The sequence below is a fragment of the Thamnophis elegans genome, chromosome 8 (assembly GCF_009769535.1).
Source record: "Thamnophis elegans isolate rThaEle1 chromosome 8, rThaEle1.pri, whole genome shotgun sequence".
NCBI lineage: Eukaryota > Metazoa > Chordata > Lepidosauria > Squamata > Colubridae > Thamnophis > Thamnophis elegans.
In genome coordinates this window covers 66,600,564-66,621,910 of record NC_045548.1, presented here as the reverse complement: position 1 = coordinate 66,621,910, position 21,347 = coordinate 66,600,564, and the positions used below count along the sequence as shown (strand labels likewise).

At 43.6% G+C, this 21,347-nt stretch overlaps 1 protein-coding gene across 1 annotated transcript; it reads left to right on the top strand.

Annotated features, from left to right (window-relative positions):
* Positions 1–6,459: 6,459 nt before the first annotated feature.
* On the top strand, positions 6,460–18,836 carry LOC116511986 (uncharacterized protein C8orf76-like). The gene is made up of 6 exons (XM_032222260.1): positions 6,460–6,671; positions 7,877–7,972; positions 9,848–9,991; positions 10,786–11,288; positions 14,582–14,714; positions 18,161–18,836. Exons 1-6 carry the CDS (start codon positions 6,552–6,554, stop codon positions 18,332–18,334), a joined length of 1,170 nt encoding a protein of 389 aa, XP_032078151.1. The 5' UTR covers positions 6,460–6,551; the 3' UTR covers positions 18,335–18,836.
* Positions 18,837–21,347: the final 2,511 nt, after the last annotated feature.

Genomic DNA, 21,347 nt, shown 5'->3' with positions numbered 1-21,347 from the left:
AGAATATGTGAAGTTGGGTCAACTTCACTTCCCAGAATGTTGAAGTCACAATGCGTAAACTTCAACTCCCACCATTCATGGCTGCCAGGGGAATTCTGGGAGTTGAAGTCCACATATTTTCTGTTCTGATCTAGGCTTCCCAAGAACTTGAAGCAAACTCCTTGTCCCGACAAAAAACCCTTTTATTAATTTACTGTGAATTCTGCTTATTCACATCCAGGAAAGTCTTTCAAGGGAGGATTTAGAGTCACAGACCTTATTTGGCTTGGAGAGCTGCCAGGCCGATATCTGCAAAACTTGGCAAGGAGTCTCGGAGAGTCACAAACCAATTAAACATACTAATTGTCTCTTGTACAACCCCCCCCCCACTTTCACTCCTCTTTTATTTCCTCTGGGAGGGGCCCATTCATCGTCCACCTATGGCCTTACTCCCAAGTCGACCCCTGTTCTTAGCTGTTCCCTTAATCTGGCATGCACATACTGGGAACAAGCTCCAGTTATTTGTCTGCCTCACTAATGTCTGACTCTGAAGGCAACTGATAACTGCCAGACGGCCTTGCGCCCCCCCCCCCTGCTTCCAACACAGAGCCCTCATCCAAGCTTTCCCCAGCCTCCAGGACCTGCCCATGCTTCTCCCCAACCTCCTCATTGTCCAACTCTACTGCCAGCTCTGCTGGCTGCTGGCAGGCCACAACATCTTCAATTTGCGTGATGCTCCGCTAAGCAGCTGCAGCATCGCGGAAGCGACGCTGGATGGCAAGGCATGTGTGTACTGTGCGTGTGCACTGCGTGCGTCCATGAGGACGCCAGGACCGTTCCGACCGTACCAGTTGAAACGGGATCCGGAATCCACCACTGGTAGTTATGCTTGTCGATGAAAAAAATAGGCAGTTTGGTGGTTCAAATCCCAAGCGCCACGTAATGGAGTGAGCTCCCGTTACTTGTCCCAGCTTCTCCCAACCTAGTAGTTCGAAAACATGTAAAAAATGCAAGTAGAAAAATAGGAACCACCTTTGGTGGGAGGGAACACTCTTCCATGCGCCTTTGGCATTGAGTCATGCCAGCTACATAACCACGGAGACCTCTTCGGACAGCGCTGGTTCTTCAGCTTTGAAGTGGAGATGAGCACAGCCCCCTGGAGTCAGGAACAACTAGCATCGAGATGGCGAACCTGTGGCACGTTTGCCACAGGTGGTACACAGAGCCATTTGTCAGGGCATGTAAGGCATTGTCCTGTCAGCTGGCCAGCTGAGTTCAGCCTTTTTTAAAGCCATTTTTCACCGTCCCCAGGCTCCAAGGCTTTATAGGAGCCTGGGGAGGGCGAAAATAGCCCCCGCGCCCCCCCCAGAGGCCCTCCAGAGGCTTCAGGAGCTTCCCTGAAGCCTCGGGAGTGCAAAAAAAACCGGCCCTATGGGACAAACCGGAAATTCGGGAATGGACTTCTAGTTTGCTTGTAGGGTCGTTTTTAGTCCTCTGGAGCCTTCAGGAAAGCCTCCTGAAGGTCCCTGAAGGCTGCGGAGGGCCTCTTGGTGGGGGGAGGCTGTTTTCGCCCTCCCCAGGCTCCTATAAAGGCTCTGGAGCCTGGAGAGGATGAAAAAAGCATGCACAAAGGGGGGGGGGAAGTGCCTGTCATGTGCACTGGGGGGTTGCGCATTGCATTATGGGTGTGGCACACCCGCGAACAACCCCCCTGTGCTCCCCCCGCTTATGGCACGTGAGCCAAAAAGGGTTGGTCATCGCTGAACTAGCACATACGTGCGAGGGGAGCCTTTATCTTTAGGTATTGGCGATACTTGCAGAGTCGCTAAGTCTTGTGATTACCATTTACATCCTTTCCAGCTGCTTTCAACAAGCAAAGTCAGTGGTGGAAACTGGATTTGCTTAATGACCATGTGATTCAGTTAGCAACTGCAGCGATTCTCTTAATTGTGGCGCAAAAAAAGTCACTTAAAAGTCATTAACCACTTCTACCCGGCAACCACAATCGAACCCAACATTTTGGTTGCTAAGTGAGTAAGTTATTAAGTGAATTTTTGCCCCATTTTACCACCTTTCTTACCACAGTCGTTAACTGAATCACTGCAGTTAACCCGGCTGTTAAGAAAATCTGGCTTTCCCCATTGATTTAGCTTGTCGGAAGGTCACCAACGGGGATTACAAACCCAGGGACACTGCAACCGTCATAAATACGAGTCAGTTGCCAATCATCTGAATTTCGATCATGTGACCGTGGGGATGCTGCAACGGTCATAAGTGTGAAAAACGGTCATAACCCACTTTTTTCAGTGCTGTTGCAACTTTGAGCGGTCACTAAGGGAACTGTTGTAAGACGAGGACTACCTATAGTAGTCTCATTGATCGCAATTGCAACTAAAGGGTGCAATGCAGAGTTTCTAAAAGCCATGCTCCCAAGCCACACACAGTGGAGATTCGTGGCTCAGTCCAGGATCACCCTTAGCAGAGATCCTCAGTCAGCCGTGCAGTCTTGGAACCTGAGATTTACAGCAGAGATTGAATTTTAAAAAAAGAGATTGAGTAAAAAAAAAAACAACTAACAGATTCCTACAAGAGGTTTGTTTGTTTTTTAACAGAGATCCAGTGTGGGAAATCGTAAAATACAGTATTTCCTGCTATTTGGGCTTTAGCGTATTGCTAAATCATCCCTGTATTTCATGCAATTCACTGTTGCTTAATCCACCTTCCTTTCCAGTTACTAGCTCAAGTGAGTTAATTTCTGCAACTAGTTGAACTGGCTTTTTATCAAATTGAGGGAATGGAATTCTATGTGCAACACAGTTGCTCCTACTCTCTTTTAGAGTTATTTTTGAGTGAAGCTTTCCCCCCAGTATGCATTAATCTAATTGTTTTAGATTAATTAATTGATTGATTGATTTGTTTTAGGGGTTTCAATGTCAATGTGGGCAGCTGTGTTTTCTCCAAATTTTAGAAGGGTCAGCTTCAGAATATAGTTATGGCGAGGGGTAAAATTTAGCAGGTTGTGGAGAACCAGTAGTGGAAATGTTGAGTAGTTTGGAGAACTGGCAAATACCACCTCTGGCTGGCCACAGGAGTGGGGAGGGAATGGAGATTTTGCAGTATCCTTCCCCTGTCATACCCACCAAGCCAAGTCCACAGAACCAGTAGTAAAAAAAATTAAATTTCACCACTGATTATGACCATCACTTAGTTGAAGTTACAGCAGTCCTTGAAAAGGGTACCTACAACCCAGATTTGAAGTTATGATAGCCACTCCCCATGGTCATCTGACTGCATTTGGGGTGCATAAATATATGTATTTATACTTATTAAGCATTTTACATGAAATGAAAGACGCATCTAAAGAAAAGCAAGAAAAAAGGGGAAAGGTGCAAGAAAAGGAAAAAGAACTATAGTTATACAATGATTTTCAAGCCCCCTACAATAGATAAAGTACAATCTTATATGAACGGAATAGGCTGGGGAATTCTGGGAGTTGAAATCCACCTATTTTAAAAGTGGTCAAGCTGAGAAACTGCTTTAGGGTCTCCAGACCAGCAATGATTTCACATAATAGTATTGATGAAAGAAATATGCTTCTGAGTTCGGCTCCAAGTAGGGAAAAAGACACTGGAGACATGGAGGCTGCTTGGAAAGTTGGTTTATTTGTGGACAGGACCACATGGCTTGAACCCTGAACAGAAAAGGTGATCACATGCTTCAATGTTGGTGGAGAAGAGAAGGGAAGGAAAAGGAGGAAGAGAAGCTGAGACCCTGGTTTTATGCCCTCTCTGGCCTTTGATCTTGAGCTTGCATTCTGATTGGTTGTCAGACTCCCATGGGGCCATGCAGGGGCAACTCTCTAGGCTGCGTTTTGAATCCAGGTTTGGTTGAGTTCTCAGATGCCATGTGGTGAGTTGGGTAAAAGTGCCAAAATTATCACGCCCTAATCCATCACTCTAAGGCTGAAAGGGAGAACTCTTTATTATGTAAAGTGGACTAGCTCAGGCTTTAATGGCTCATTGACAAAGGGGGATGGGCAGGAAGCTGCAAGCAGCTATTCTGTCTTTTAAAACATGTTTCTTTCTTTTCACATCCAGAGAAATATTCTGCCTTTTCAATATTTCCTAGGATATTTCATTTTTCTGGGAGAGGGCTGGGTGATAACTTCCTACAACTGATCAAGAGAAAGCAGGAACTATAGGATGGAAGTCCCAAAGGTGCTTTTTTTTCCTCAGAGGCAACTGGACTTTCTGGTTTTTCTCTGAAGATGTTTCGCTTCTCATCCAAGAAGCTTCTTCGGCTCTGATGCTTAGCTAAATGTCTATGGAGATTCTCAGGCATCCAAGGCCCGGTTGTCCCCAAGGTGCTTTTTTTCTTCAAGAGGCAACTGGTTTTCCTGGTTTTACTTTGAAGACATTTCGCTTCTCATCCAAGAAGCTTCTTCAGTTCTATAGGATGGGAGACTATTGTCTTTCACCCAGTCATGTTTTAGTCAGCTTGTTGTGTGAACTGAACTAAACACGCTGGTTGGAGAATTCTTAGGTTGTCCAGCTCAAGTAACATTGAATTAAATTTTTAGCACAATTAGCTATATAAACCGGCTCCCCTGAGTCATTTGAAGTGCAGGGAAAAAAAGTTAACAGGTTACATGAGGACTGGAAAAGAGCTGATGTGGTTCCCATCTTCAAAAAAAGGAAAAAAAAAACAGACCCAGTAAACTACAGACCAATCAGCCTGACCTCAATACCAGGAAAGATTCTGGAAAAGATAATCAAGCAACGAATTAGCGAACACCTAGAAGTAAACAAAGTAATAGCCAAAAGCCAAGATCGGTTTCTCAAAACAGATCATGCCAGACTAATCTTATTGCATTCTTTCACAAAATGACAAAAATTAGTGGACCAGAGGAATGCCGTCGATATAGTTTACTTGGACTTCAGTAAGGCATTCGATAAGGAAGACCATAACCTACTAATAGATAAAGTAGAAGAATGTGAGTTGGACAGCATCACCACCAGATGGATTCGTAACTGGCTGACCAACCACACTCAACGTGTAGTCCTCAATGGAACTGCATCTACATGGAGGGAAGTATGCAGTGGAGTACCCCAAAGCTCTGTTTTGGGCCCAGTACTCTTCAACATCTTCATCAGTGATTTGGATGAGGGAATAAATGGGGAACTCATCAAATTTGCAGATGACACCAAGCTGGCAGGAATAGCCAACACTCCAGAAGACAGGCTTAAGATACAGAAGGATCTTGACAAACTTGAACATTGGGCACTATCTAATAAAATGAATGGTGAAAAGAGTAAGGTTCTACATTTAGGCAAGGAAAACCAAATGCACAGGTACAATATAGGTGGTTCCTTGCTCAGTAATAGTAACTGTGAGAAGGATTTTGGAGTCCTAGTGGACAACCATTTAAATATGAGCCAGCAGTGTGCAGCAGCTGCCAAAAAAGTCATCACAGTTCTAGGCTACATAAACAGAGGGATAGAATCAAGATCACATGAAGTGTTAATACCACTTTATAATGCCTTGGTAAGGCCACACTTGGAATACTGCATTCTGTTCTGGTCGCCACGATGTAGAAAAGATGTGGAGACTCTGGAAAGAGTGCAGAAAAGAGCAACAAAGATGATTAGGGGACTGGAGACTAAAACATATGAAGAACAGTTGCAGGAACTGGGTATGTTTAAGAGAAAGAAGGACTAGGGGAGACATGATAGCAGTGTTCCAATATCTCAGGGGTTGCCCCAAAGAAGAGGGAATCAAACTATTCTCCAAGGCACCTGAGGGTAGAACAAGAAGCAATGGGTGGAAACTAATCAAGGAGAGAAGCAACTTAGAAATAAGGAGAAATTTCCTGACAGTTAGAACAATTTATCAGTGGAACAGCTTGCCTCCAAAAGTTGCGAATGCCCCAACACTGGAAGTCTTTAAGAAGATGTTGGATAGCCATTTGTCTGGAACGGTATAGAGTTTCCTGCCTAGGCATGGGGTTGGACTAGAAGACCTCCAACTCTGCTATTGTATTGTATTGTATTGTATTGTATTGTATTGTATTGTATTGTATTGTATTGTATTGTATTGTATTGTATTGTATTGTATTTATTGTATTTATTGTATTTATTGTATTGTATTGTATTGTATTGTATTGTATTGTATTGTATTGTATTGTAGTGTAGTGTAGTGTAGTGTAGTGTAGTATAGTATAGTATAGTATAGTATAGTATAGTATAGTATAGTATAGTATAGTATAGTATAGTATAGTATAGTATAGTATAGTATAGTATAGTAATGAATTTGTAACTGGCTCAGCCATGTGGGACCCTAACCCTAAACACCATCGCTTTCCAAAGTGATCTTGTGAATAGCTCTCTCTTCTAAGAAAGAACTTCTAAAGCGAACCCGAAAACTCGAAGCAGCGGGTGAGTGGTATTTGTAAGTCTAGGGCAGCATCGTTTGATGGGGGCGATCTAGCCGTGATTGTGGGCGTCATCTATGATTCGCGAGGAAACCGCTCTAGCAGCGAAGCCTCCGGAGCTTGTCGCTCACCGGCGCCGAGGATGGCGCTTCTCCCTTTTGCCTTCGAGGAGTCGGTCTTCGAAGATGAGGAGGGCGGCGGGGCGTCCAGGGCTGGCGGCCCCCTTGCTTCTCCTTACAGCGCCCGGTGCTGCGAGCCCGAGGTGAAGGGGGTGGTGGTGGCAGGTTCACTGACCTTCGTGCCTCCAGACCAACGTGTTGGAGGAAGGACATTGCACTCTGCACATGCTCTGGGGCAAGCTGTTCTTCTGCTACCCTGCAGAAACGGAGGACAGATGTGGCTGGGTTTAATTTAGTGTTTCGGGGGACGTCATCCACTTAGATGATCGTCCCGATCCTTACAAATTTGAACAAGCTGGGATCCAATGCTGTTGTCATTGATCATGATGTTGAGATCAAAGCAGGCTGTTCGGAGGTCAGTGCCTGGAAAGGAGACCACCAGGACAGGACAGGGATGCTCTCAATCCCAGCCATCTAAAAGGGAGAGTTCCTGCAGGGTTTTTCAGGGTGTCTTTTATATTATTGTTGTTGTTGTTGTTGTTGTTATTATTAGTATTATTAGTATTGGTTAATCTTTGGTGAGATTCACAGCCTTTGGGCAGCCCCAAAGTAGCTTCTGCTGCCTCTAGGAATTGCAGTATCCACTAGCCAAACATTTTTTTTCTTTCTTATTGAAAATTATTAAGTCTTGGATGTTGCACTGGTATTATTATATTATTATCCTGCCATTTTTATAGTGGGTGTGTATGTGTAAACACTCCTCACAGTCCTGTCTCCTGTTTTTCCTCCTATAACAACTTTGTGGGGTGGGCTGGGATGAAAGATAGTGACTGCCCATAATCACCCAACCAGCTTTTGAGCCTCGGGGAGGACTAGATCTCACCGCATCATGATTTCTAATCCAGCTACTCATAGCCACTACATGAAATTGGCTTTCGATTAGTCAAACCTGTGGTCTCTTGGTGGTCTCCTCTCCAGGCTCTAACCTCTGACAGTCTTTTCAATGGCCTCACTAGAAGTTAAATTCCACTCAAAAGTCTTTCTCTTTCTTGATGGTGGAAGGAAGAAGTGGGATAGAAGGGAAGAACTCTGTGGTTGCTTTGCCAAGTTGGAAGTTCTTGTATGGTCATTCTGATACATCCCTTGAATTCAGGGAGGTTCCAATCAAACTCTTTGGGGAGGGGGCTGTTATTGATTGGAGGAAATTGTAGGAACTAATAATAAAGCATCCCTGCGTGTTTAAGAGGGACTATCTAAATTTGGTGTGCAACTTTTATACTTTATGATACTGCTGTTCCTTTGTAGTAGTGCCACAAAGTGTAGTAATGCCTCCTCTTCCTCTTGACAGTGGTTTTGTGAACAGGTAGACTGCCAGGACGATCTTGAAAGGATCAACATAAAAAAGTTCAGAGGAGATCTGGCGTATAAGAAACAAGAATTTCAGGTATTTTCATGGTGCATTCATAAACCAGCCTTGTAAAATTGGCGTCTTCCAAAATTGCAGCTAAACATGTTTTTTGATTTGATTTTTTGATTTTATTGACATTTGTAGGCCGCCCTTTTCCCTGAGGGGACTCAGGGCGGCTCACATAAAATCAGGGAGGGGGAAATGCAAACAGTAACATAGACACATATAATAAAAACAATAAGCAACATACATTCATCATTCGGGAGGGGCAACTATCTTTGTCCCCAGGCCTGACGGGCTAGCCAGTTCTTCAAGGCTGTGCGGAAGGCCTGGACGGTGGTGAGGGTACGAATCTCCACGGGGAGTTCGTTCCAAAGGGTCGGGGCTACTACTGAGAAGGCCCTCCTCCTTGTAGTTGCCAGCCGACACTGGCTGGCCGATGGAATACGGAGGAGGCCCAATCTGTGTGATCTAATTGGTCGCAGGGAGGTGATTGGCAGAAGGCGGTCTCTCAAGTATCCAGATCCACTACCATGCAGGGCTTTATGGGTGACTAATAGCACCTTGAAGCGCATCCGGAAATCGACAGGTAGCCAGCGCAGCTCGCGGAGGATAGGTGTTATGTGGGTGAACCGCGGTGCACCCACAATCGCTCGCGCGGCCGCGTTCTGTACCAGCTGAAGACGCCGGATGCTCTTCAAGGGCAGCCCCATGTAGAGCACATTGCAGTATTCCAGCCTAGAGGTCACAAGGGCCCGAGTGACTGTTGTGAGTGCCTCCCGATTCAGGTAGGGTCGCAACTGGCGCACCAGGCGAACCTGGGCGAATGCCCCCCTAGCCACAGCCGTCAGTGGTGGTCAAACGATTAGCTGTGGATCTAGGAGGACTCCCAAGTTGCGAACCCTTTCTGAGGGGTATAAAATTTGACCCCCCAGCCTGAGAGATGGAATATTGGTGGAATCTTTGGGAGGGAAACACAACAGCCACTCGGTCTTTTCTGGGTTGAGCACAAGCTTGTTAACCCTCATCCAGTCCATAACAGCCTCCAGGCCTCGGTTCATCACGTCTGCCGCTTCATTGAGTTGGCACGGGGCGGACAGATACAGTTGAGTATCGTCCGCATATTGATGGTATCTGATCCCGTGCCTGCGGATGATCTCTCCCAGCGGTTTCATGTAGATGTTGAATAGTAGGGGGGATAAGACCGAGCCCTGAGGCACCCCATATGTTAGGGGCCTAGGGGACGATCTCTGCCCCCCCACTAACACCGACTGCGACCTGTCCGAGAGGTAGGAAGAGAACCACCGCAGCACGGTGCCTCCCACTCCCACCTCCCGCAGTCGTCGCAGAAGGATACCATGGTCGATGGTATCGAAAGCCGCTGAGAGGTCAAGGAAAATCCATCAGTCATAGTCCATCACAATCCAGTTTCAGCACAATTATTCTATATATTCATGAAACAATCTGTCTGGTTGCTTTTCTTTCAACTTTGCATGAATGGATGGATGGATGGATAAATAGATGATAGAGATAGATAGATAGGTTAGATTATTTATTTATTTATTGATAGATAAGATAGATAGATAGATAGCTAGATAGATAGATAGATAGAGATAGATAGATAGATAGATAGATAGATAGATAGATAGATAGATAGATAGATAGATAGATAGATACATATGTACGTACGTATTCTGGAAAGGCCATGATATTATTTGGCAAGTGAATTAATAATCCAGTTCTAGTAAAAAGAGCCCTTTTGAGTTTGATGGAACTTAAAAATCAAGTAAATCTCCATGCATGTTTACTTTTAATCACGTACAGTTGCCACCTGATGTTAAATAATTGGCACAATTCACAACCCATCCATGCATTTGGAGTTACACTAAAATTTGGTAAATCTAATTTCAGAAGGCCCTTCAGGAATATTCCAGTTGCCTTGCCCTGGTACCTTCCAGTAATATTGCCATGAGAAGAGATTTAAAAGAGAGTCAGGCCCGCTGTTTAGCTCATCTGGGGAAACACGAGGAAGCCATGAGAATTGCAGAAAACTTGGTTGGTATTTTTCTAAGTTATTTTTCTCTTTATAGATCAGCTTGGATCCTCAACATATACATGTCACTATATCTGGGGTTCGTTCTTTTCATGTCTGTCATGCCCTGTTCGATTCTTTTTAAAGTTTCTTTTTAATTAAAAAAGCTTGCAGCAAAATGGGCGGCAATAAATTTAAATAAACATATAAGAGAAATTAGTGTACTGTCAAGTGCTAGCATTAAGATTAATTTCTGTTTTCAGGAATGCTTCTGGACCCAATTGTACACTGGAGAAATTCTTGGGAAAAAATTTAGCTTGCCATTTCAGTAAATTGTGGACTTGTTTTATTGGGGAAAGTATATTTTGTCATTTCCAGAGGTTAGATTTAAGAAGATGTTGGCACTGCGTTTTTCAAACTTGGCCACTTTAAGATAGCAATAGCATTTAGACTTATATACCACTTCACAGTGCTTTGATAGCACTCCCTAAACGGTTTACAGAGGCAACATCTTGCCCCCAACAATCTGGTTCTTCATTTTACTGACCTGGGAAGGATGGAAGGCTGAGTCAACCTTGAGTAGGTCAGGATTGAACTGGAGTGAGCAGTGAATTAGCCCTGCAGTGCTGCATTCTAACCACTGCACCGCCATGCCTCTCTGTCTAAGATATCTGGACTTCAATTCCCAGAATTCCCCAGTCAGCTTAGGCTAGCTGGGGAATACTGGGAGTTGAAGTCTTAATTAATGAAGTTAAGAAAAAAAAACACATTAGAATAACTCTTTTTCTCCCTTTACTCTTTTTTTCTTTGTATCTAGAAAAACGGGGCAACGAATACCGACCATGTAACAGCCGTACTTAATCTGCAATACGCCATTTATCGCCTTCTGGAGGACATTGAGAACGTAATCGGGTGCTTGCAAAAATTGATCTCGCTGCACCCGTTTCATCCACAAACTTGGAATTTGCTGGCTGAAACTTACCTGAGTTTGTTGCAATTCCCGGTCCCCTTATCTTCTGGAACCAAAGCCCACCTGTGGCAAAGCAATGGCTTAATTGCAGGCAGCTGCCTCCGGGTATCATCCCAAGAAGTCAGCATTGTATGTCATCAGACACAGAGCCTGAGGAAGGATGGTCCTTTGTCATGTACCATCCACACCAACGACAGCTTTGGGCCTTGTGTGGAATTGCAAAGTGTACAGAGACCTGTTTGTGCCCTGGAAAATTCAGGGCCACGACCCACAATGAAGAGAGCTCCCTTAGGGGAGAGAAGGTTGAAAGACACGTGTGTCTATGCGTGTGCCTCCTTTGTTAGAGCCAGGTACACGTAACAACCACCTTTTCATATCCTTATTTGCATATAAAGAATGGTTCCACCACAAAACCGCGGACGACAAAATCGCGGTCGACGAAAGCGCGCATTTGACGTCATCACAGCGCGACGAAAACATCGCGCTGTGATCGAAAAATGTAAAAATAAAGCGAAAACCTTACCCTAACCGCCCCAAACCTAACCCTAAACCTAACCCTAACCCTTAACCTAACCCTAAATCTAACCCTAAACCTAACCGTTAACCTAACGCTAAACCTAACGCTAACCTTTAACCTAACGCTAAACGTAACCCTAACGCTCTAAACCTAACCCTAACCTTTAACCTAACCCTAACCCTAAACCTAACCCTTACCTTTATGTGAATCGGCTTGCTTTAATTTTATTTTTATTTCAATTTTTAATTTTTTTCGTCGCGCTGTGATGACGTCAAATGCGCGTTTTCGTCGATCGCGCTTTTGTGGACTGCGGTTTTGACGGGTCACGATAAAGAATAGGTAGGCCTCAACTTAGCAACCATTCATCTAACAACAATTCAAAGTTGCAACAGTGGTGGAAAAAGTGACTTACAGCCGTTGTAGTTTCCCTGTGGTCATGTGATCAGACTTTGGGACACTTGGCAACGGGCATGTGTAGATAGTCCTCAACTTACAACATTTCATTTAGTGACCATTCAAAAGTTACGACACTGAAAAAAAAATGACTTATGACCATTTTTCACACCACCGTTGTAGCATCCCCATGGTCACATGATCAAAATCACACCTCTTGGCAACTGACTCATATTTGTGACAGTTGCAGTATCCCAGGGTTATGTGATCCTCTTCTGTGACCTAACAAGCAAAGTCAACGGGGAGGTCAGATTCATTTCACAACTGTGTTACTAATGTATCATCTGCAGTGATTCACTTAACAACCGTGGCAACAATTGGGGAAAACTTACTTAAGAAATGTCTCACTTAACAATGGAAATTTTGGGCTCAATTGTGCCCCAATTACATTGTTTGTGGATCCTGTGGTCACATGATTTGCAATCTTCCCTGGGGAGTTTTGACCAACAAAGTCAAGGGGGAAGTGTTGTGGCCTGCCAGCGGCCAGCAGAGCTGGCAGCAGATTCGGACAGTGAGGAGGTTGGGGAGGAACATGGGCCAGTCCTGGAGTCTGGGGAAGGCTCTGATGAGGCTCTGTGTCAAAGGCAGAGAGGGGGCAGGGCCGTATGCCAGTTATCAGCTGCCTTCAGAGTCAGACATCAGTGAGGAAGACGAACAGCTGGAGCCTGTTGCCAGTGTGCGAATGCGCAGAGTTGCCAGACAAAGGGAATAGCTAAAGAACAGGGGTCGACTTGGGAGTAAGGCCACAGGTGGATGGTGAATGGCCCCTCCCAGAAGAAATAAAACAGGAGCGAAAGGGGAGTGGAGTTTGCAGGAGACAATTAGTTTGCTTAATTGGTTTGTGACTCTCCGAGACTCCTTGCCAAGTTTTGCAGATATTGGCCTGTCAGCTCTCCAAGCCAGATAAGGTCTGTGACTGTAATCCTCCTTGAAAGATTTTGCTGGAGGTGAATGAACAGAATTCACAGTCAATAATAAAAGTGATTTTTTGTTGGGACTAGGAGTTTGCTTCATGCTCTTGGGAAGCCTAGGTCAGAATAGGACAGTGGTTCCCAAACTTGGCAACTTTAAGACTTGTGGACTTCAACTCCCAGAATTCTCCAGCCAGCTCTGCTCTGCTGGCTGGAGATTCTGGGAGTTGAAGTCCACAAGTCTTAAAGTTGCCAAGTTTGGGAACCACTGGAATAGGAAGTCAGATTCACTTAACAGTTGTGCTGCTTCGCTTCACAATTGCAGTGATTTGCGTAACAATCCCAGCAAAAGTCATAAAATGGTGTACAGCTCCCTTAATGATCGTGTTGTTTTGCAGTGAAAGTTCCAATTCCAATTCTGGTCATAAGGCGATCTATTCTTGCGTTCTCACCAGAGACCTATGATCAGCCTCCTCATTGAAAGAACAATTTGTTGTGGAGGTCAAATATTAATCAGTACAGAATGCTAGTTTATTGCAAAGCTGGCTAGGGATACTAATCAATACAAAATTCTAGTTTACTGCAGCCTGCTCAGATTAAAGTTATGGTTTAGGATGATTTTAAAACTGACCAGTTATTAAATTGCAGGTTTCAATGCAAGAACCCCCCCCCCCACCCCCCGTAATTTGATCTTTCAAAAGTACCCTCTTCCTGCGTACAATGGCCCATGGTCAACTTGCAAGCTTGATTTAGTTTGATTTAATTTATATAGCTGTGCGGTTCACCCACAAAACCGCACTCGACTAAACCGCGTCGCTGACGTCATCAACAGGGCGACAACAGCGCGGAGACAGAAGCACGCTGTAAACCCTAAACCTAAAATTAACCCCTAAACCTAACCTAACCCCCCTAAACCTAATCCTAAACCTACCCTAAACCTAACCCTTAACCTAACCTAAACCTAATCCTAACCCTTAACCTAACCCTAACCCTAACCCTTAACCTAACCCTAAAGCTAACCCTAAAGCTAACCCTTACCTTAAGTTGAATCGGCTTGCTTTCAAAGCGCTATTTAAAGCGCCCTTCTTTCTCCGCGCTGGCTGTTGTCGCCCTGTTGATGTCAGGGACGCGGTTTAATCAGGCGCGGTTTAGTCGAGTGCGGTTTTGATGGGTCATGTAGCTGTGCAATTAGCCAAAGGAACTCTGGGTGGCTAAGAAAAATCAAAACAAGCCAGTTTTACAGACCTATTAAAAAGAACCTGGGTCAAGACTAAAAATCATATTATCAGCTAATCCAACAAGCTACTTCCCCACCAGAGTTCCTGCAACATCCACACCCCATTGTCAGGAGGAAAGCTAGATTTTACAACCTTCTGGAAATCCAACAATAACCCTCTGATGTGCAGATTGGAATGTTGCACTGACAATCTCATCAAAAATTGTGATTTATTCAATGGCAGAGTTTTGCACATCAAGGCAGTTGGATGTTGGTCTAAGCCAGTGTTTTTCCACCGTGGCAACTTTTAAGCTGTGTGGACTTCAACTCCCAGAATTCCTCTGCCAGTTTTGCTAGCTGGAGAAACGCTGATCTAAGCCATTTCAAAGATCCACTCAGCTGGTTCATTTATAAACAAAGGACTCCGTTTGAAAACATTTTTTACCTCTTTGATGGGAAAAGGTCCTATGAACAAAAACAAGAGTGACTTTAAACTATTGTCGTGTGCTGATTTTAAACACTTCATTTTTCTCTTCTGTTTTGTAGGCTTTTGTTTCAGCTTATGCAGTTGACACAGTCGTCTTTTGCTTTAGAGAATAACCTGAAAATGCAACGGGAAATTGAAGACAAAATTAGATTTTTTGAATTGGAGGCAGATACCTTGTCCTTGATGACCGAGGTCAGTCACAATTCAGCAAGGGTTGTGCAAACATTCTCCGTTAAGTAGGAATCATGAAGAAATGGTTCCACCACAAAACCGCGTTCGACTAAAGCGCGCTTGACGAAACCGCGTAGCTGACGTCATCACAGGGCGACAACAGCGCGGAGACAGAAGCACGCTGTAAACGCTAAACCTAAAATTAACCCCTAAACCTAAACCTAACCCCCCTAAACCTAACCCCCTAAACCTAACCCTAAACCTAACCCTTAACCTAACCCTTAACCTAACCCTAAACCTAACCCTAACCCTTAACCTAACCCTAAACCTAACCCTAAAGCTAACCCTAAAGCTAACCCTAAACCTAACCCTTACCTTAAGTTGAATCGACTTGCTTTCAAAGCGCTATTTAAAGCACCCTTCTTTCTCCGCGCTCACTGTTGTCGCCCTGTTGATGACATCAGCGACGCAGTTTAATCGGGCGGCGCTTTAGTCAGAGCGCGGTTTTTGTCGTGCCACGGAAGAAATAACATCCATAATTTGCCGATAGCTGCTTTATTATTATTTTCCTATTAGCCCTAAAGAAGAATAAGAGGTGACGGTGACAGCAATTTAAAGGGATGCCTGTTCAGAAATGTCAGAATATGGGTAGAATTTTAGACTTAGAGTTACAAGGTGTTCTAGAGGTCATCTACTCTATCCCTTCCCCAATGCAGGAATTCTGTAATTACAGGGCCCATTAAAATGTCTTCTCTCTCTGCTTAAATACAAGTAGTCCTTGAGTTACAACTATAATGGAACCTCCCTGTAAGGGTTGTAAGTCGTAATGATTGTGAAATAGTGGGTTCGTACTTATGACCGTGGCACTCACTGGCAATTGGCCTTACGATCACCACAAAAATCATTCTTATGGTTGGATGATATTTTTTTGTGGTTATTGTAAGTCACTAAACTGCAGGTTATTAAATGAATGTCATGGTCATAGGTGCAAACCCATTGTTCATTAAGGCATAGTTTTGCTGAAAACCAGAAATAGGTTTCTGATTTTGGGCAAAACTGTCATAAATTGCAGTCTTGTGACCATCAGACACTGCCACTGGCTATAAATCCTGTCATGATTATGGAGGACTTCATACTGTTGAATCTTTGGATCTGGATCGTAAGTTCCATTTTTCAGGTAGGAAAAGGTCATTAAGTGAATTCTTGTAAGTCGAAAGGGAGCTCAATAGCAATAGCAGTTAGACTTATATACCACTTCATAGGGCTTTCAGCCCTCTCTAAGCGGTTTACAGAGTCAGCCTATCGCCCCCACAGTCTGGGTCCTCATTTCACCCACCTCGGAAGGATGGAAGGCTGAGTCAACCTTGAGCCGGTGAGATTAGAACCGCTGAACTGCAGATAACAGTCAGCTGAAGTGGCTTGCAGTACTGCACCCTAACCACTGCTCCACCTCATTTCTTGCTGACAGCTCAGCAAATCCTGAGTCAGGATTAGGGTTAATATAGGAAAAACTTTCAAACCTTGCTTGCTTGGGATGTTCCTGCACTGTGTTAAACCATCCCTGATCATTAACATAAACAAATATGCTGCCTCTTCAACCTTATCCTATATAAATCCTTAACAAGATCAGATTTTTTTTCATGCTTAAGGATTGCATGAATTGAGCCATCCTTTCCAGTTAGCTGGGATGCGGTGGCTCAGTGGCTAAGATGCTGAGCTTGTTGACCAGAAAGGTCGGCAGTTCAGCGCTTCGAATCCCTAGCCTCGTGTAACGGAGTGAGCTCCCGTTACATGTCCAAGCTTACTTATCCCAACCTAGCAGTTCAAAAGTATGTAAAAATGCAAATAGAAAGATAGGGACCACCTTTGGTGGGAAGATAACAGCATTCCATGTGCCTTCGGCATTTAATCATGCCGGTCACATGACCACGGAGACGTCTTCGGACAGCACTGGCTCTTCGGCTTTGAAACGGAGCTGAGCACCATCCCCTAGAGTCAGGAACGACTAGCACATATGTGCAAGGGGAACTTTTACCTTTACCTTCCAGTTATCATTAACCAAATTAGAAATCTACTAGTAGCTATAATTTCAGAATATTAATCCTGCTTTTTTTTAAAAAAAAACTTTGCAAATGTCCAACTCTGTCTCAATTTGATGTGAGAGAGAGGAGAGAAATATTTTTGGTCAGAAATAACAAAGTATACATAAAGTATTTTTTCCCTGAGACTCTTATAAAAAATAACTGTATGCTAACATATAGTGGAAATACACCGAGGGGAGGAGGAGTAGGAAAGAAGAAAGATGGGGAGAGAGGGAAAGGGAGAGAGGGTGGGGGGGAAGGCGAAAAGGAAGGGGGGGGAGTGGATCTGGAGAGAGGAGTGGTAAAGGGGGAGGGGAAGTAGGGTAGAGGGGGATGATGGAGGGAAGATAGAAAGTTGGAGGGTGGTGGAAGAAAGAGGTGTATGGAGAATGGAAGAGGTATATTGGGCTTTTATTTTCTGGGGCATTGTCGACAAGAGGAATTGATGCAATTATTGTTTAATACTGTATGGTGGGTTCCACCACAAAACCGCGTTCGACTAAACCGCGCTCAACTAAACCGCGTAGCTGACGTCATCAACAGGGCGACAACAGCACGGAGACAGAAGCACGCTGTAAACCCTAAACCTAAAATTAACACCTAAACCTAACCCCCCTAAACCTAATCCTAAACCTAACCCTAAACCTAACCCTTAACCTAACCCTAAACCTAACCCTAAACCTAACCCTTAACCTAACCCTAAACCTAATCCTAATCCTAACCCTTAACCTAACCCTAAACCTAACCCTTAACCTAACCCTAACCCTAAACCTAACCCTAACCCTAACCCTAACCCTTAACCTAACCCTAAACCTAACCCTAAAGCTAACCCTAAACCTAACCCTTACCTTAAGTTGAATTGGCTTGCTTTCAAGGCGCCCTTCTTTCTCCGCGCTGGCTGTTGTCGCCCTGTTGATGACGTCAGCGATGCGGTTTAATCGGGCGTGGCTTAGTCGAGCGCGGTTTTGACGGGTCCCGGTATGGTGTATACATGTGAGTGAATGAAAACGAAAATGAAAATAAAATATATTAAAAATAAAAAATAACAGTATGCTGCAAAATAATCATTAAAATGGCATTGAACGTGACAATGTAGTGTATTAGTTTAGTTACAGTATTCCTCATACTGTATTAAACAATATTAATCACACAAAAATTAGTTAGACAATGTACTGTATATAACAATATTAATCACGCAAAATTCTGTATGCTTTACTTGGAAAGCAAACGTACATTCGAAAGTACGCGATGTATATATAGAAACTAAGGTTAGGGCCACGAATCTGAATATTTCTTTTTGTTTTTGTGTGAAGTTACAGATTGGTTCCTTTCTGAATGGTTTTTTAAGCTGATATTTCTGCTTCATGTACACACATTTCCTCGTAGGTTATGGGAGAAGATCTTGTCCCGGAAAAGCTGAAAGGAGAAGCTCAGGAAGAGGTGAAATGCTTCTCTGCTGCAGCCTTCCCATCCATCCTGACTGTATCCACCGTGGAGTTTGAAAGAAAATGGTTCCAGAAACTCCAAGGTTGCTTTCATCACATGGACTGTCCCACCTAACACCATGTGGCTGCACTGAAGAGCTTCTTCAGTTTTTCGGTCCTGTTTATCCCATCTGTATTTTAACAGAGCTGGAAGGGACCTTGGAGGTCTTCTAGTCCAACCCGCAGGAGACTCTGTGCCATTTCAGACAAAGGGTTTAGCTTGCCAAGAGAACATGGGAACAGGAACGGAGCCTTTCATTGTAGCTCATGCAGTTCACACTGGAGTGTTTTTACCATTGGGAAGGATGAGCCCCTTCGTTTGAAGATCACCTTAACATCCGGCCCTTCTTATACCTGTTTTCGCCAGCTGTGCTGCCATCACTGTTTCTCCATGGATCTTAACCTACCTTCCTCCCCATCTTGAGGCTCAGTAACTGGATCTTGTCTGTATTTTATTTATGTCTTCGAGGTTTTGTATAGTTTTGATCTTTTTTCAGATTGCAAGCTTCCCAAAGTTACCCTGTGGTAAGATGGATGGCCAACAAGTTTGCAAATAAATAAATAAACGTGTCAAAATTTCTGGGGGTGTGTATAGTTCTGTTCAAAAGACTTTTAATTCATCATCATTTGAAAAACTTTAGGGAACAGAGAATAAAGTCTTTTTAATCACTGTTACTTCTTTGGGAGTGGTACACTAATATTTTTTTTAAAAAGAATAAAAATATAAAACAGTTGAAGACTTGAGAGGGCGAGGCAGGCTGCCCCTGAACAGATATCTTTGGTTTAATCTATATAGGTAGTCCTCAACTTACAACAGTTCATTTAGTGACTCTTCCAAGTTACAATGACACTGAGAAAAGTGACTTATGATCGCTTTTCACGCTCACGACTGTTGGAGCATCTTAATGGTCAAATGTAATCAAATTTCAGACACTGTCATAAAATGCAGTCATGTCACCGCAGGATGCTGCAAATTTCCAAATGTCTTAAATTCGGTCACATGATCACAAAGCGGGCCTGACTGTCAGATTTTGAATTCAGGACATGAGTACTGTTTTTGGAGGTTGTTTGCAACATTGAACAGTTGCTAATTGACTGGTCATAAGTCGAGGACTACCTTTATACACACACAGACGCTGGGACACAAACAGACACAAATCCTTATTAACAATGCAAGGGAGACTTTATTGAGAAATGAGCTTTAAGATTGGTACCTCTAGTCTAGTCTATAATAATCATTTTGATGTAAGTTGCAGTTCTCCACCTTGCCGTCCAATCTTATCCTCAAATTTGGATTGAAAAACTAAATAATACCATGCTTGCAGTATTGCCTTAGAAAGCTGTAATAAGCATCAACAGAATATTTTCCCTTCCCTTTTCTAGTCTCAATATTCTAAGCTATTTATACACCCAAACTTAACAATTTCTAAACCTATTATGCAAATATCAATGGATGGAACAATTCCAGGAACTAAGATATATAACCATAATAAAAAAAAAAGGGGGGGGGAATCATTAAAAATGCCACATTTTGTCTTTTACTGATTTTACTGTAATTTATTTAATTGTTGGTTGTGAGTTACCCAGAATTGCTGGAACTGGCAGGATACAGGTTTAATAAATAATAATAATAATAATAATAACAACAACAACAACAACAACAACAATAATATAGTCAAAACCTGAATATGAAAGAAGTAATTGAGAAGCGAGCTGAAAATTGGAATGCATAGCCAAGACTTGAAAAGTATTGAAGGCAAAGCTGACCAAAAGCTAACTTGGAACTGGTTAAGATCAGGAGCCCTGAAAAAAGAAACAAGGCTTTATTTTGGCAGCTCAAGAACAAGCCTTAGCCACAAACTACATGAAGGCAAAAATTCAACATGTTACCACCAACAGCAAATGTCGCCTCTGTAATGAGAAAGATGAGACTGTCGACCACTTGATCAGTGGGTGCAGCAAAATTTCACAAACTGACTACCCACAACGCCATGACCATGTTGCTAAGATCATTCACTGGAAATTGTGCCAAAAGTTTGGATTTGAGTACAGCAAAAACCACTGGGAACATCAGGTTCAGAAGGTTTTAGGGAACGAGAAAGTCAAGATCTTGTGGGACTTCAGAATTCAGACTGACAGGCACTTGACCCACAACACACCTGACATAATAGTTGAAAAGAAAAAGGTATGGTTCATTGACATTGTAATACCTGGTGATGCACGAATTGAAGATAAACAGCAAGAAAAAAATCACAAAGTACCAGGACTTGCAAATTGAAGTTGAGCGACTTTGGAAAAAGAAATTGTGTGTTGTCCCGATTGTAATTGGAGCCCTTGGAGCAATACCTAAAGGGCTACCTCGCTATTTGGAAATTTTAAATTTATCATATGCTTCAAGGTGCTAGTCGTCACTTATAAAGCCCTTCATGGTATTGGACCTGGGTACTTGAGAGACTGCCTGCTGCCAATTACCGATTAGATCCCACAGATTAGGCCTCCTCCGAATTCCATCCGCCGGCCAATGCCGACTGGCGACTACCCGGAGGAGAGCCTTCTCTGTGGCTGCTCCGACCCTCTGGAACGAACTCCCCGTGGAGATTCGAACCCTCACCACCCTCCAGGCCTTCCGCAAAGCCCTTAAAACCTGGCTATTCCGGCAGGCCTGGGGCTAAAGAGCTTCTGCCCCTCGCTTCTCGAATGGTATGGTTGTTGTGTGTTTTTAAATTGTGTATTGTTTATTTGTCTTTGTTATCCCCTGTTTGTACCTCCTTTCCCTTGACTGAGTTGTGAGCCGCCCTGAGTCCCCTTCGGGGAAAAGGGCGGCATATAAATGAAATAAATCCTAATCCTAATCAGACTTGAACATTCTGATTCTACAGAAAACCACCCTACTTGGAACAGCTTATATCCTTCGACGTTACCTTAACAGTTCCTAGGTCCTTTGATAGGACTCGAGCTGTTGAGCTACCAACCAGCCCCAAAGGCTGTGAATCTCACCAAAGATCATGATGATGATGATGATGATGATGATGATGATGATGATGATGATCATCATCATCATCATCATCATCATCATCTCATCCTCCTCC